The sequence below is a fragment of the Quercus lobata genome, chromosome 10, assembly GCF_001633185.2.
Source record: "Quercus lobata isolate SW786 chromosome 10, ValleyOak3.0 Primary Assembly, whole genome shotgun sequence".
Taxonomy (NCBI): domain Eukaryota; kingdom Viridiplantae; phylum Streptophyta; class Magnoliopsida; order Fagales; family Fagaceae; genus Quercus; species Quercus lobata.
In genome coordinates this window covers 18,976,721-18,992,468 of record NC_044913.1, presented here as the reverse complement: position 1 = coordinate 18,992,468, position 15,748 = coordinate 18,976,721, and the positions used below count along the sequence as shown (strand labels likewise).

The 15,748-nt window shown below is 29.1% G+C and overlaps 1 protein-coding gene and 1 pseudogene across 1 annotated transcript; both read right to left on the bottom strand.

Annotated features, from left to right (window-relative positions):
* Window positions 1-989: 989 nt before the first annotated feature.
* LOC115962973 lies at window positions 990-2,246 on the bottom strand (annotated as a pseudogene).
* A 9,858-nt stretch (window positions 2,247-12,104) lies between these two features.
* Window positions 12,105-13,343, bottom strand: LOC115963025 (probable F-box protein At4g22030). The gene has a single exon (XM_031081909.1). The coding sequence runs from the start codon at window positions 13,341-13,343 to the stop codon at window positions 12,105-12,107; it is 1,239 nt and encodes a 412-aa protein (XP_030937769.1).
* Between the last annotated feature and the right edge of the window lie 2,405 nt (window positions 13,344-15,748).

Here is a 15,748-nt window from a genome sequence, read left to right as displayed (position 1 = left end):
AAGTGGCATTCATGTCACAGTGCTGTTTCAACTAGTTCTCTACCTATTCTATTGGGAGTTTGGGACGTAAACATTCAGCCAATTCTAAGGAAAAATGACCAAAATTCAATTGGATTGATACCAAAAATTAAAAAAAAAAAAAAAAAATCCTGAAAAATATATCATAAAAAATATTAGAATATAAGGCAAGAGACAAGGGTTCAACGCCCAAGCCACATCTTGCTTATGTTGTATACTACCTTCATATTGTTATACAACATCTATACAATGTAATGTATATCTGTTAGTACACATCATTCATTTCATGTTTTAAATGTGAACATTAATAATAAAAAAATGTGTACATCACTCGTGAAATTATGAACATTTAAGTATGAAAAGTGTACAATAATGAGTATGAAACAATATTTTGAGATTGGGTCCTAAGATCGATAAATGCCAAGCAAGTCCGAAAAACTTGATAAGCCACACTTATTATTACAAGAGTTGTATTAAAAGCGAAACAAGTAGCCTTGACGATTTGGTTCTGTTTCACTGGGCACAAGCTAGTGGTGGATGGTGGCTTTCATTTTCTGTATGAACAGTTTTGGCCCTTTTGGTGATAGTAAAACTCTTTCCGCTTCCATTCTCTGTCTATATATGTTCAACTATGATTCAAGATCTGTTTAACCACCTGATATTAGACTAACATGGCTAAATATTCTCCCACCCCTTCAATTCATGCAATTGCAGATACACAATATGACTTCTCTATCTAACAATAGCATAATTCGATATATTCAACAGGGTAGACTTGTCTAGAATCCCATGGCCACATTCACAGACAAAATTGTGGACGTCAAGGAGATATAAGAATCATATTATCAAAAACCACAGCAATCATGTCTCATCACAATTGAGGAACAATTCGATTCCTAGATGTAGCAATTAACTACTTGAAATCAAGCTCAAAAAAGGGAAAAACATGTTCCATACAGTTTGTGAATCCACAAAGTTGTGTGGAATAAACACTGCCCCACAAAAAAATAAAGTTATGAACCCTGAATTTCTTTGTCTAGGAAAAACCCTCTAGTTCACTAATTGCAGTGTTACAACAACAAAAAAATTGGAAACTATGCCCAGTCCTGTTAGTAGAAGTGAACTAAGATGACCTCAACTTCTAGTTTTTCAGCTCAACCTGAAAATCTTTTTCAGGATACCTTTTACATGCATCGTAGCAAGCATGTAACCACCTTGAATGGACCAAAATAGTTTTATCCAGCTCTGCCTGCTGAGACTCCTCTGCTGTGGCAGCCCAAGTGACCACATGTGTGAAGGGGGTAAGAACATCATCCATAGAACAAATTGCTCCTAACTCCTCTGCCATCAACCAAAGACACGAATTTTCTGGCTTCAAACTCGTGGGAAAATTACCTTTGAAGGTTAATTTACATCCTTGGAGTACCCTAAGGTTTGCAAGTATCGATCTAACATCTCTATGCACAAGACCACCCTTGGATTTTGGGTTGAAAAACAGTCTGTGGATTAGTTTAAGTTTTTCAAGAATGGTGGCGAGCACGCCAGTGGTCTCATCTTCATCAGTGTTCAATGCAGAAAAAGATGCAATACTCTTGGCACTTTTTGAATTAAAGTAAAAATATTTCTGAACAAGAATCAAGTTTGATTGATCATGTTTCCACACATGCAGGTTATCATCAAGAATAATAGCCATACGTTTGTGCCTTGGCACAAGATCAAGACTCTTCTCTTCTGAGTCAACTAAATCTTCACGTGCAATAACTCTGGATTTGAAGTAAACTTTTTCAGGGTCAAGAAACTCAACCATTTTTTATGCATAATCTCGTTTACCCATTGTACATATATGCAATTCAAACATGGTACTTGCTTCTTTCAGAAAAGTGTGAACGAAAGGCCTCAGCTTGGTCATCATCGCCCAAGGTTGCACACGGAATAGGCTATCCTTGAACTTATCTTGCAAAAGTTCTTCAGGGGTTTTCAGATATTTCGATCTTTTTGTTGTATGAAGTAAAGTTTTATCTAGATCAAGAACTAAAACAATCTTTTTATTGTTTAACAATTTCTCTTACTCTACTACCATCTGTAACTGAGAAATTTCATCATCAGGGCTAACCCACAAATTCTAATCAATGTACTTGAACCTGAATGCTTCATTCACACAATCCATACACATTCCTCCATAAGCCTTAAGATTTGCTTTATGTGTATCATCATGAACACCCATGATACTAAATGAACTGGAATACGAATCTTGTGGGAAGACCATCTTGGGAATAATGATCTTTATGATGAATCTTGTAAGTTTCTTTATCCCAAGATTTGTGACTCTCTCTCTTATGTATTTATGTATAAACGAACATACAAATATATATGATTCAAGGAAAAGATGTAGATTACAAAGGAAGTATCAAAATATTCTCATAAACCCCGAATTCCAAATACACACCCAAAGGAGCTCTCTGGCCACAAGGGGAAACCTTTTTTCCCAAAGTAAATTGCCTCAGCTAGAACGCTATTACAAAACCAATGTTGAGGCACAAAACATGTAATGTATATATATATATATATATATAGCAAAGGTTGGTTTGTGCCGTGGAGCATAATTACCGAATCCAAGTAGGACTTTATTTTTATTTTAGTTTTTATTTGAGAAGGAATCCAAGTAGGACTTGGATTGCTTAAGTCGGCAAACGTATTTTATAAAGATTTTTAGTAACTTTGTTTCAAAAGGATTTTAGTGTGTAATGAAATTTCACTTACCTTCTTCTAAAATTTCACTTAATCCAAGTGGTTGCACAAAATTGCAGTAATTTTTAGATAAAAACAACATTTTATTTGTTCTTATTAATTTTTTTAAATAAAATAATAATAAGTGTTTTAACAAAACATACAACCTACAATAAGTGTTTTCTAAAATTTCAAAAAAAAATTTAGCTGGCTGGTACCATATAACTACAACTTACAATTGTGCCTATCTAAAATATAATCTACAAAACCTAAAATTAATAGAACAGAATTACCTCTATATATATATATATATATATATATATAAAAGGTTTCAATAAATAAAAAATACATAAAAGCAAATAAGATAGAATTAAAAAAAGAAAAAGATAAGAATTGAATACTATTGTGTATCAACATATGTTTTGTTAATTTTTTAAGTACATTTTGTTTTTTTTTAATAAATATGCATCTTATGTCATCTTTTTCCTAATAATTAACAAAAGAAAGTATTTGGTTTACATCTACAACTACAGTGGTGTTTATCTAAAATGACATCAACAAAGTCTAAAATCAATAGAATATAATTACCTATATTAAAAAAAAGGATAGAATTTAAATTTTAAAAAAAAAGAGATAAAAAGTACATAAAAGAGAAAAAGATAGAATTTAAATACTGTGTATCAAACTACGTTTTTGTTTTAGTTTTTGTTTTTTGTTTTTTTTTTTTTTTTTTTTTTTAACTACATTTCTCTTTTCTTTTCTTTAATTTTTTGGATAAATTTGTATCTTATTTAATCTTTTTCCTAATAATGAAGTTTTAAAAAAAAAGTGTAATTGATTTTCATCTAAACCCATTCTTTTTGTTCATATCATCTTCTTCACAACCTAAAATTCTCTCTATATTCACACAATTTTTTAGTGTATTATTCTTTCTTCTACATATCTTACAATTATTTGCTATACTCTTCCCTTCTCCTTTCTACCCTACCTACAACCTTGTAGGTATTTTTTTTTTTCTTTCATCAAATTGAATAGATTTTGTGTATTTGTTGCCTTTTTATTATATATTATATGATTTTTATCAACAAGTTTTAAAGATAGGCTGAAATTCTATGTTTGATCGCACCTTTTAGTGTTTTTTTTTAGACGTCAATATAGCAAAAAATATATTTATATAATTTCTTTTCTCATCACATGATTATTTGTTTGTTGACATCAATATTTTATTGTGGATTTAATTTGTTATGGTTTTTGTTTGATACTTTGTTCCATGTAATCTATCTTCTTTAAAAGCAAAATTTGCTATCAACATGAAATTGGATACAAGAGAAAAAGAATGATCTAAAAATGTTCTTATATCCAACAGTCCAAGTTCCTATGTAAGTTTATCTTTACTTAACTCAGTTTTCAATTTTTTTTTTTTTTTTTTTTAAGTTCAAAAATTTGGATTGTTTTTCATTAATGAATTGGGATTTTGGCTTAATTTTGTTTTCAACTGTTTTAATTATTGAATTCATTATTTTTTCATGTGAAATATTAATATCTATTTTTTTTTCGAGAAAAAAAATATGTGTTCTTAAAGGCTAAAGCAAAATACAATTACAAACATTACTTTAAACTAGGGTGTTATATTTAATTACAAACATTACTTTAAGTTAGGGTGTTATATTTATTTATTAGTAAGTTAGAATGTTACATTAAGTTAGGGTATTATATTTATTTATTATTAAGTTAGGGTATGGATACATATGTTGGTTTTACAGCTAAGTGGTGATACAACTTATAACCATTTGAATAAAATCAACACTAAAACAAATGATTTAAATTTCAAAATAAAACATAAAAAATTAAATTCCTTTTAGGTGTACAAGTACAATTTATTTTTTAATCTTAAATTTGGAATTAATTCTTTTAGGATGATTTGCCTCTTCATAAATAAATTGGAATTATTAAAAAAAATTAGAAAATTTTTTATTGATCATTGTAATTAAATATATTACATATAAGGACAAATATACAAAATTCAGTTTGTTTTAAGATTTTAAAAAATAGATTTTTTTTTTTGTTATTATCTTTTACACACACACATAGAAAGAGAGAGAGAGTGAGAGAGAGAGATTTTATTAATAATTGTTATACTATTTTTACAATTTGCCATAGTTTTTAAAATATTTTATAATATATTTTTTTTGAACAAAAAAAATACCAAACTTGAACTTACATAATATACATCTTCCATGTAACTTACATTTTTTTTTTTCATTTTATTTGTTATTCAATTTATTTATGTTATCAAAATATTTTTTATTAAACCATGCATCGCACGGCATAATACTAGTAAATAAATAAAGAGTAGGTTAAGGTGACAAGTACTTATAATTGTGACCAAATTTCTTGAGAAATATTAGGATCTGCAATGGCAAAATTGTAAGTGGTGAAGAAAAAATAGTGAGTTTATGTGAAACTAACAAATAGTCAGTTACAATTAATCACATAAAATAATTGAAAAAGAAAGTATGATAAAAATTGTGGTTCTAAATTACTTATTACTTATGAAGTTCATAAGTGAAAATGCCAACTTCATCGCAACTTCTCTTAATTTAGCAAAAATTTTCCAAATGCTTATTGTCATGCTGAGTTTGAAATTAACTATCGGTAACGACGGTAAGTAATTCTAGTATAATCATCATCAATCATCATATCCACATGCCCCAGTGTTAACAAAATAGGTGAATCTTTCTTGAAATAATGCATCTACTTAAAAAAAAAAAAAAATGCTAAAATGGACCAATGGTGTCATATATATCAAGGTTTTTAGACCTGAACTAGACCGTACGGTCTGACCCGAGTAACCGGGAACTTCTCACTAACACGGTTCTTTTAACCATCAAAACCGTTCTATGCACAAAAAGCACGAAACCATTCGAGCCGCGGTTGAACCGCCCGGATTTGAGAACCATGACCGGTTCTCATGGTTCAGATCAATGCTTTTTTAAAAATAAATTAAAAAAATTTAGAAGCTCACAACACCTTATCACCATGGTTAAAGCTTCAACCACTATGAGATGCTGTCAAACATTGAAAATATTGAGATCCCATCATCTCTATCTCGCTAGCTTTGTCTCTCGTTTGTTCTCTGTCCAAAACTTTTTTTCTTAATCTTCTTCTCTTTCTCTCCCTGTCTTGTTTTCCTGCCTCTACTCCGTCTAGATGTTGCGTAAACTGGTTTAAGAAAACTAAAGAAAGGTAAAAAAAAAGAAAAGGTATGAACTGGGAAGTTGGAGTATGGAAGAAATGAAGGTTAGGAAGACGAAAGAAGGGAAAAATATGTAGAAGTTAAAGGCTGACTTGGTGCAGAGATTTTTTTTAAAGGTGTGGTGTAGATTAAACCTTGGAAAATGGAAGCCTTGGGGAAATAAAATAAATAAATAAATAAGGTAAAGTTGATGTCCTGATCCAAACATGATGTGTTGCTATGGAGTGGCAGGTGAATGGAGCGAATAAAAAAGAAAAAGATTTTAAATTTGTATTGGGTTAGAAAGAGAAATATTATACCTACAATATTTTCATAATAAATTTTAAGTGGTAAGTTGTTACCGGTTGTCAATGTTGGAACAAAAAAGTAATCTTAATGATATGTTCAAATTTGAACCAACCTATAATTTGTTGTAAAAATATTATAGACGTAGATATTCTAGATTAGAAATTAATGTAATGATATTTTTACTTAATATTTTTATAATATTTATACAATAAATTCTTGTATTAGAATAATATTTAAAGTAATGCTAATTCTCTAAATGAATTAGACTATTTTAGTTAATTTTTATATTTTTTATTAATTTAATGTTTTTATATATATTTAAAATAATTATTAAATTAATTATGACATCATCACGGTTTGACCCCGGTTCGACCTCAAAAATTTTGAACCTCTCCCTTTTACAGTTCAATAAACGGTTCGGGTCTGAAAATCTTTATATATATTAGAATCTCCATACGGATATAATGTGAAGTGAATATATATAAAAATATAAGTAAATATATTTGTATATATAATTAAAATACAAAAATTATTTTTAGGGTTACTGCACTTCCTCTAGAATATGTAACGTTTTCCTTAAATTTTAAAACTGAACAATGTTTCTCTCAAACTTTAAAACTGGGCAATGTCTCCTTTTAGACCATTATCATTAGCTTATGCCAAAAAAAAAAAGAAAAAAAAAGAAGCATTTTGTATCATTAAAACCTAATTTATTTATTTTGCATTACCACTCTAACAACACTCTCGTGGGTTCTAGTTAGCTCAACTAGTAAAGTCTCTGATGGTTGAATAAGAGATCTAGAATTCCATCCCCTCCTACACCAAAAACTGATTAGTGTCTTAGTCTGATCATAAAGAACGAACGTTATAGGTTGAAACTCTCTCTCTCTCCAAAAAAAAAAAAAAAGTCTAACACACCCTACATTTCATTCTCTATTGTACACTACATCATAATAAATCTATATCTATATATTACTAAAAGCTGAAGCGTAGCATTTAATACTGCTGCTCTCACGTTGCGCCACATCTACTGCCATGCCATTCTTTTTTTTCTTTTCTTTTTTAAAATATAATTTGTCCTACAATTTTAAAATGGTTTTTACAATTTTCAGTCCTCTAAATGCAACCCACTACTTATTTATTTACTTCCACTATCACCCTATAATAAATCTGTATAATTAATCCAGCCCACCTCTTATTTATTTAGTTCCACAATCAAGCCCAACCCAAAACCTTTTCAATTTAGCTTTAGGGTTTTGTGTGAGCATTTTCAACTTAAAAATAAAAATAATAATAATAATAATAATAAAAAACAAAACAAAATGTTGAAGCCTTTCAAGCTTTAGGGTTTTTTTTTTTTTTTTTTTTCCAATTTTCTTATAATTGTTTTTAACATTTATTTTTTTTTTAATATTTACACTTCTCCAACATTTCTCTCTCTCTCTTACCATTTCATCTCCCCACTACTTTTTCAATCTTTCTCCCTCCCTTACCTTTTCATCTCCCCACTACCCTCTACATTAATATCATTCCTCCTCTTTCCCTTCATTTTCCTTTATTTTTGTCTCTTCTTATTCACACCCTCTTACTATAAATTTGTCACTATTTCTTCTATTCTATGCATAGTTTTCCCTCAAAAAAAAAAAAAAGGTTCCCTCTCTCTCTAAATTTTTTGGTGGATTTTATTTTTATTTTTCTTGCATCTCTACTTTAGGTTGATAATTTTTTATATTATTTAAAACTCTATTTTGGGTTAATGAGATTTAGTTTTGTTTTTTAAATTGTGATTTAGTTTTGTTTTTTAAATTGTTGTTGTTGTGTTGTTGTTTTTTTTTTTTTTTTTTTTTTTAATTCTCTTTGATTGTTAAATGTTATCCTATTGTGTTCTAAAAAATTAAATATAGCATATAAAAATATAATATTATTCTATTACATAGTATGATTTGGATAATTTGGTATTTATTCTGTTGCATAGCATGATTTTTTATAGTGCTCAATTTAGATGTTAAACTATGAGACTTTACTAATTTATGCTTATTTTCTAATCCTTTGTGGTGGACAAATTACTCTTAGTAGTTGTATTAGAAGTACTCTATAATGCCATTTATTTAAAGAAAAGCAAAGGTTAGCCAAACAAAAATAATCGGATAGGTGACAAATTTTAACTTTTGCAATTTTATTTTTATTTTTATTATTATTTTATAATAATGCATGTATAGAAATTTAATTCTTAGATTTTGCTAATAATAGTTTATTTGATAATATGTTTTGGGTGGCCGACATTATAATGTCTACAAAGAAAATAACCTTAATAGATTATCAAAAACAAAATTTTATCCTAATATTGGTTCAATTAATCATTGTTAAGTTTTATTAATTTTTTTTAGTTTATGTTTTTTTGGTGTTTTGGATTGTTCCTATATTACATTTATGATTGTTCCTATAATAAATAAAAATATAATTACGAAATACATTACTCATTATTAGATTAGTTTAAATTGTAAAAAAAAAAATTAATAAAACCACTATAAAAATAATTATTACGCGCAACGCGCGGGTTCGCGGCTAGTATTATATATTTTTAGACCTACAACAACAACCATGGCCACAAACCTTAGTTTTCTGAACCAAACAATAGTCCACCATACTACTAAGCTGCCATGTGAGAACCGCGCACAAAACCTCAGGCGTAAATGGGTTCTAGTGTTGGTGTTCTGGCATGATGCAATGTTGAGATTGGGGTGGCCACGTGGTTACTTGGGTTTTTATTGATGGTGGCGGAATTGATTGAGGAAGAGGACGGTGGTTTGCTTGTTGTGGTGGTGATATGAGAGAGAGAAGAGGTGAGAGAGGGAGAATTTTCCTTTGCCAGAAACTAGAGGATAGGAAAGAAATTGAATAAAAAAAAGGCCTAAAAAGAAATGCATGCTATGAACTACAGCATCCTTTATTTTTAAAGAATATTGTAGCAACATGTAAAGTTTTCTACAGTGTTGCATAATGGGTTGGAGGCGTGTTTTTGGTGTTTTTTTTGCTATGGTATTCTATAAATTGCATTTAGATAATTGGATGACCAGATGCCAGTGGCAGCTCTAGGAATTTTCTTGAGAGAAGTCATTAAGAAACTTAAATTAAACAAATTTTAATAAAAAAATAACTTGAATATATTGTGTTATTGAAAAAAAAAAAAAACACATATATGAAATTTTATAATTTCTTTCTACGAGTTTTCATATTTTGAAATCGTTACATGATAATTTATTGTCAATTATCATTATCTATTGTCAATGTAGATGTAACCATTTTATTTTCTTAAGTTTGTATAACATTTTTATTTTTGTGGAGTTGTCATTATTTATTAGTTATTTCATAAATTATATAAAGTTATAGTATATTTATATTATACATGTATGTCTTCACACACATCACAATTCACACAAATAACATTATATCAAAAAATAACAAAATAAGACACAAAATTAGTATCAAACACACACACACACACACACACACACACACTCACATGTATATAATATATATTTATAATAAAGAAAGACATTCAAAACTCAAAAACACTCACATTTTACTCTTAAGAGTCAAAAATATATAGAAAGTCAAATAGAGATTAATAAAGATGAAATGAGATTCATGAGAGAAAGGGAGAGTGATTTGTGTTGTTAATTAGTTTTGAGATGAGCTGATCTATGTTGTTTGATTTTTGTGCTAAATTGATTTGTGATCAGGGTGTGCAAATTTAAACTAAGTTGTGAAAAAATATTTTTAAGGATAATTAAATTAATAGAAAAAATATTATATATATATATATATATTTTTTTTTTTTCAAGTCAAGGGGTTCAAATCAAGGGGTTCATTTGAACCCTTACTTACAAGTGCAGCCACCCCTGCCAGATGCATGAGCCAATGATAATGCTTTCAATATTGGTATGCTTCTCTTAAAATTTAAAACTGAGCAATGTGCTCCCTTAAGCATTACGTAGTAAGTATTTTAACATATTGTGTTAAGATTTACTTCAAATTTGATGGAAAATACCTTTTTCTTTTAAATTTAACTAGTAAGTTACCCGTGCGATGCATAGATAATGTTATAATATTTTATGTAAGATAGTTTTAGAAAATGTTGTATAAATATTATAACAACTTTATTTGTAATGAGTTCATCATAAAAGGCAATAATTATAAATTGTACACACATATTTATTATAATTATTCGATTGAAGTAATGAGAAATTAAAAAAAAAAAATAAATAAATAAACTTTGGAGGAGTATTATAGAATAAAAGTTGATATAAAATTTGTTTTTCTCTCTTTCCTTAATTCTAAAACAAAATACACATTCTAAACTTTCACAGTCAATCACATCATTTACAAAACCCGTAAATCCACAACGTCCAACCTTAACATCAAAATAGTAATTGTCGGTGTCACTCAACATAAAATGCAAGCCCTCATTCTTTGGTTGTAGCCAACTCATACGAGTAGGATTAGATGAAATAACAATGTTAGAGCTTGAAAGATTGAAGGTAAATGATATCATTTTTTATCTGTGTGTATTTGACATGGGATGGCATGAATGGTTATAGGTAAGTATATATAAAGGGATAGAAGTGCAAAAGGTGAAAATGATGAATTGAAATACAAAGAGGTTTGTGGTATGTGTGAATAATGAAAAGTCTTGAAACATTGAACCAAAGGATACAAAGAATATTTAATTTTTAATTAGAAAAGTCTTGAAACTTTGAACCAAATGAAACAAAAAGTCAATATTTAATTTGTTCTTGAGAATATTTCAATTCTCTTTGTATAGAATACTTCACTTAGCAGAACCTCATGCTTTTCTATATGAGATCTCTTTATTTATATTTATATATATATATATATATATATTTTTTTTTTTTTTTTTTGATGATTGGTTAATGTAAATCATAATTCAATAGTTATAACAAAAGATGGAAAATTTAAACCCTAAATTTTTTCATTAGAAACACCAAAAAAGTGGCAAGCTGCAATTGATGAAATATATATAAAGTGAAATATTTAGAAGAGTAAATTATTTTGATTCATACACACATATATGGATTCACACATCTGATATTTTTTAGTGTTTCATATACTAAAATAATCATTAATTCGATTATATTATTATTGCACATTGAAAATACCAATATATATATAACTATATCTCCTCAAAAAAGAAAAACTCAACAAGAAAAGCAGACTCCTTTTGTAGGTTTACATTGAATTTTTGGTTTGTTCACTCTCTGGCCTGAGATGGCAAAAAGGAAAGAGGCTGTGGTAAGGTTTTACTTGAGCCATTTCCAAATCGATGGCCAACTGCAACTATTCAATAGTATTGTATTATAAAACAATAAAGTACAACATTTCAAATAATCTATCCAGTGCAATTCTTTGACCATCTGTCTTGAATAGTTTACTAATTAATAAACTACTCAAGACAGATCGTCAAAGAATTGCAACTAATCTACAATAGAGAATTACTTTTTCAACAACATAAATTTGAACTCTCTTGTGCTATGGTCGTAAAGTTATTTGTGTCTGCAACTTAAATTTTCAACAACTTGTAATAGGAAAATCAAGTTATTGTATAATATGCAAGAAACTAAGAAACTAAGAAAATACATACATATTTACAAACTCTTTTTGCACAAGTAGCTAATATAAAATTTGAGACTTTTGAGCATTTTTTCTATGTTAGAAGATTGTACAAAGAATAAATTAAGTTATAAACAATCAACAAATCAAAAAATTGAATTAACTATGTACAAAATATCCAAAACTAGAAAAGCTTGCTAGAGAATTCGTCTACACGGGAAGAAGCTGACTTTCTAGCAAGTTCCCTGAGTTGTGATAAGCTTCTCCCAAGTTTCAAAGCCACCTTCATTTCAAACAATTCCCTATTTTCTCTTTTCTCCATATCTCTTTCCACAAGTGTGATTTCAATTGATTCCTGCAGTAGTTGGAAAAAGCCACCACAGTTTCTATACATCTCAATCACCATCCCAACTTGTCCACCATGCTCAAAAGCATTAACTGTGCTAGCTAAAGCCCCAGCAGCCACTGCTACTATTGGTGCCCATGATCCATTACCAACAAAAGCTGAGCCCAAGGCTGCAATGCCTGTGAGTAATGGACCTGAGATAGCTAAAGTCTTGTTGATCTTCAATGCCAAGTTGCCAAGTCTTACATAGTCCTCAATGTCTTTTCTCTCCACCACCTTAACAATCTCTCGCATTTCCATTTCAAGTTCCTCACTCCATCCATTGTCACATTGTTTTCCTTCATGTAAAAAGTTTTTCTTTTGTAGTACTTGATTTTTAGGCCACCAAACAGCTGGCTCAAACTTTGCAGGGAATTTTTCAAGCATTGCACCAAGCAAGGGAAGTGGGTAGGCTTTATCAAGGGCCAAAACCTTTTCCATCACCTCCTTCACATCTTCTTGAGTTGGAGTTACAATGGCGATCATGGTTTGGACTTGGCTCTGGAGCTGCTTGAACAATCTTGTAGCATTACGTTGCTCTTCAGCAAGCTGTGAAGGCTGAATTTTGTTCACTATTAGCAACATTCCTGTGGCCGCGGAATACAAAAGAGTAGACGATAATTTCAAAGCCAAAAGGGGCATTCCAATGCCACCAGCTGTGGCTGCAACACCAGCCATTGTTGCAGCAGCGAGAATCATCATGTTGATTGAGTTTAGAAGAAGGGTGTTCCAATTGTCACGTTGTTCTTCAATGTTGGCGTGCATCTCTACTCTATCAGCTACAGCCTCTAAGATAGCATATAGTTGAATGGTAACAATATTTGTACTAGAGTTGTGTGATCTATCATTGATCTTTTCTACTGGGATTGTGTTTATGAACCCGTCTCTTATATTCAGTTCCTCACCTAGATTTCTCATTGGTATTTTTGGAAGTGAGAGAGAGAGTTTTGGAAGATGTGGGACATGAATAGCGGCATTGATTTTCCTTGAACAACAACATGAAGAAGAAGACGAAGGTAATAGAAGAACTGAAGCCATTTGATTGAGAGGTTTTCTCTTTTGGTTCTTGTGTATATATGTTATAGAAAAAGAAAGGTTTTGAATGAAGGTGATGAGGCTCTCAACTCTTATTTATAGTGTGGAACTATAACTGGGTCAGCTACAGAAAAATGTTGAATTCAATGGTTGACTGGCCTGATCCATTCGTATTGGCTGACTTTTTCATATTTTTTTGGGGGAATTAATTTTATTGGCTGACCCATTCTGTATTCACAATTTTCTATGTTCAAAATTTTTGTCTGGTTTATAGCGTCGAACTATGACTGGGTCACGACGCAGCTATATATTACTCTATTACTACAAACTAATTGGCTAATTGCTTTCTTATATTTTTTGTCATACAATTTTAGATATCTCTAAGAGGTCAACATCTCAAAGGCGAAAGCATGTGTCCTTTTCATAGGCACACCCAGTCAAGTTTAGTATATTAGTATAGTAGAGTATCTTTTGAGTCACCATTTTTATTATAACTATAAGTTGTTTGACAATAAATAATAATAAAAATGATAGGTTTATATGAAAGTAATTATTTACAATTTATGATAGACTATATCATCAAATAATGATAAATGGTGGTGGTGTAGAAAAATTATTATATATATGTCTTTTATTTGGTTTTTGATATTGTATTTTGAGGACCTTTGAATTGATGTTAAAAGCTCAAAATGTACTTAAGAAAGATCTATAAAATTTACCTCAAAAAAAAAAAAGGATCTATAAAAAAATAATAAATAATAGGAACAAAGAAAACTTACAAATTGGAGCCAAATTCAACTTATTTCATTAATTAGTAGATGGGGGAAATTCAAATATTGGAACTTGGTCTAAATTGATTTTGAAAGCTCAAATTATGTACTTAAAGAGAGATCTATAAAATTTTCTTCAAAAAAGAAAAAAGAAAAAAAAGAGATCTATAAAAAAACATTAATAATAAGAACCAAGAAAACTTACAAATTGGAGCCTAATTCAACTATTTTCATTAGTAGAGGGGAAATTCAAATATTGCAACTATGTAATAGAGATTGAAAATGAGCGACAAGTACAAATTGTGATTTAACGTTTTATTATTCTTACCTCATATTCAATATCATTCCATTGTAACATTTTTTTATCTTTTACAATTAATAGATGCAACAAGGTGTAGAAACTTAAAATGAGCATATGATTGTAAGAGATTCATAGGTAAGATCACGTTATCTTTTTCATCACTGCACACTTTAATGTAATACAAAACTTTAGCATTAAAAAACATGTGGTACTAATTCTAAATGTAGATTTCAATTTTTTTTTTCTTGGTTTTAGTCCCAATTTGATAAACAAACAACTTCATTACTTCAGTTTCTTGAAAGAAAGATTTATTTTTTTATCAACTATCGTGTTTCATGCTAATATCAAATTCCTTATACAACATTCATAATAATAATCAACACTTTTTTCACTTTGAATAATAATAATTTACAAAATTCAAACGAATACTCTTAAAATTCTTTCATTTTTTCTTCCTTTTATCAATATTGTTCAACATATCTATGCATATGCACGAATTACAAGCTAACACATATATATAAAATAAGAAACCATTTCATATTTTAAAAATGTATGGTTTAAAAAAAGTATAAGCTAATATTATGTATAATTTGAATATCTTCTAAAAAACATGTATAATTTGAATGATGTAATTATGATTGTTTTTAATTGTACCATGCATATATAGGGGGTTACACTCTAATTTATACATAAAGTCAAACCTGAAAAAAAAATCCAATTAGATTTTCAATTGGTGTCTAATTTTGCAGCACATATCCCTTTTTTTTTTTTTTTTTTTTTTTTTTTTTTTTTTTTAAAATTGTGGCAAGTGAGTTGTTAGTGCAAAAGCAAAAGAGTCAAATAAATAGGAAGGAAAAAGAAATGTTTGGTTTGACTTTGACAAGGTATTAACATGATTCTTGGCAACGGAGATTGGAGAAAATTTTAAAAATAATAATGAAAATGAAAAGGGAATTTATATTTATGTTGGACTTAAGCTTTAGATTAGGTTTTGTTCCCATCTAAACCAAGTCGAAATCAAAACTAAACTCTAGCATAACAGAAAATTAATAACATTTTCTATCTATATTTTTAGCATATAGTATTATTATTATACAAATAGTGGTTGGACAAACTAAAATTGAGAATTTCATGGATAATAATTTAAATGATTTTTTTATTTGTTTCAAATAAACTTATATTTATTTTATAAGTTGATTATTTATATTTTCAAATGAGATAGGTTCAAGTTACACCTGGTGTAACTCTTTAGAGTTACATCTTTTCTGAACCATTAGATTTAAGTAAATCCAACGGTTTAAAAAAGACACTCATTAATACTGAGATTAGAAGGATCT

Coding starts and splice junctions, on each gene's coding strand:
- LOC115963025 (XM_031081909.1), bottom strand. CDS start 13,343: ATGGCTTCAGTTCTTCTATTACCTTCGTCTTCTTCTTCATGTTGTTGT.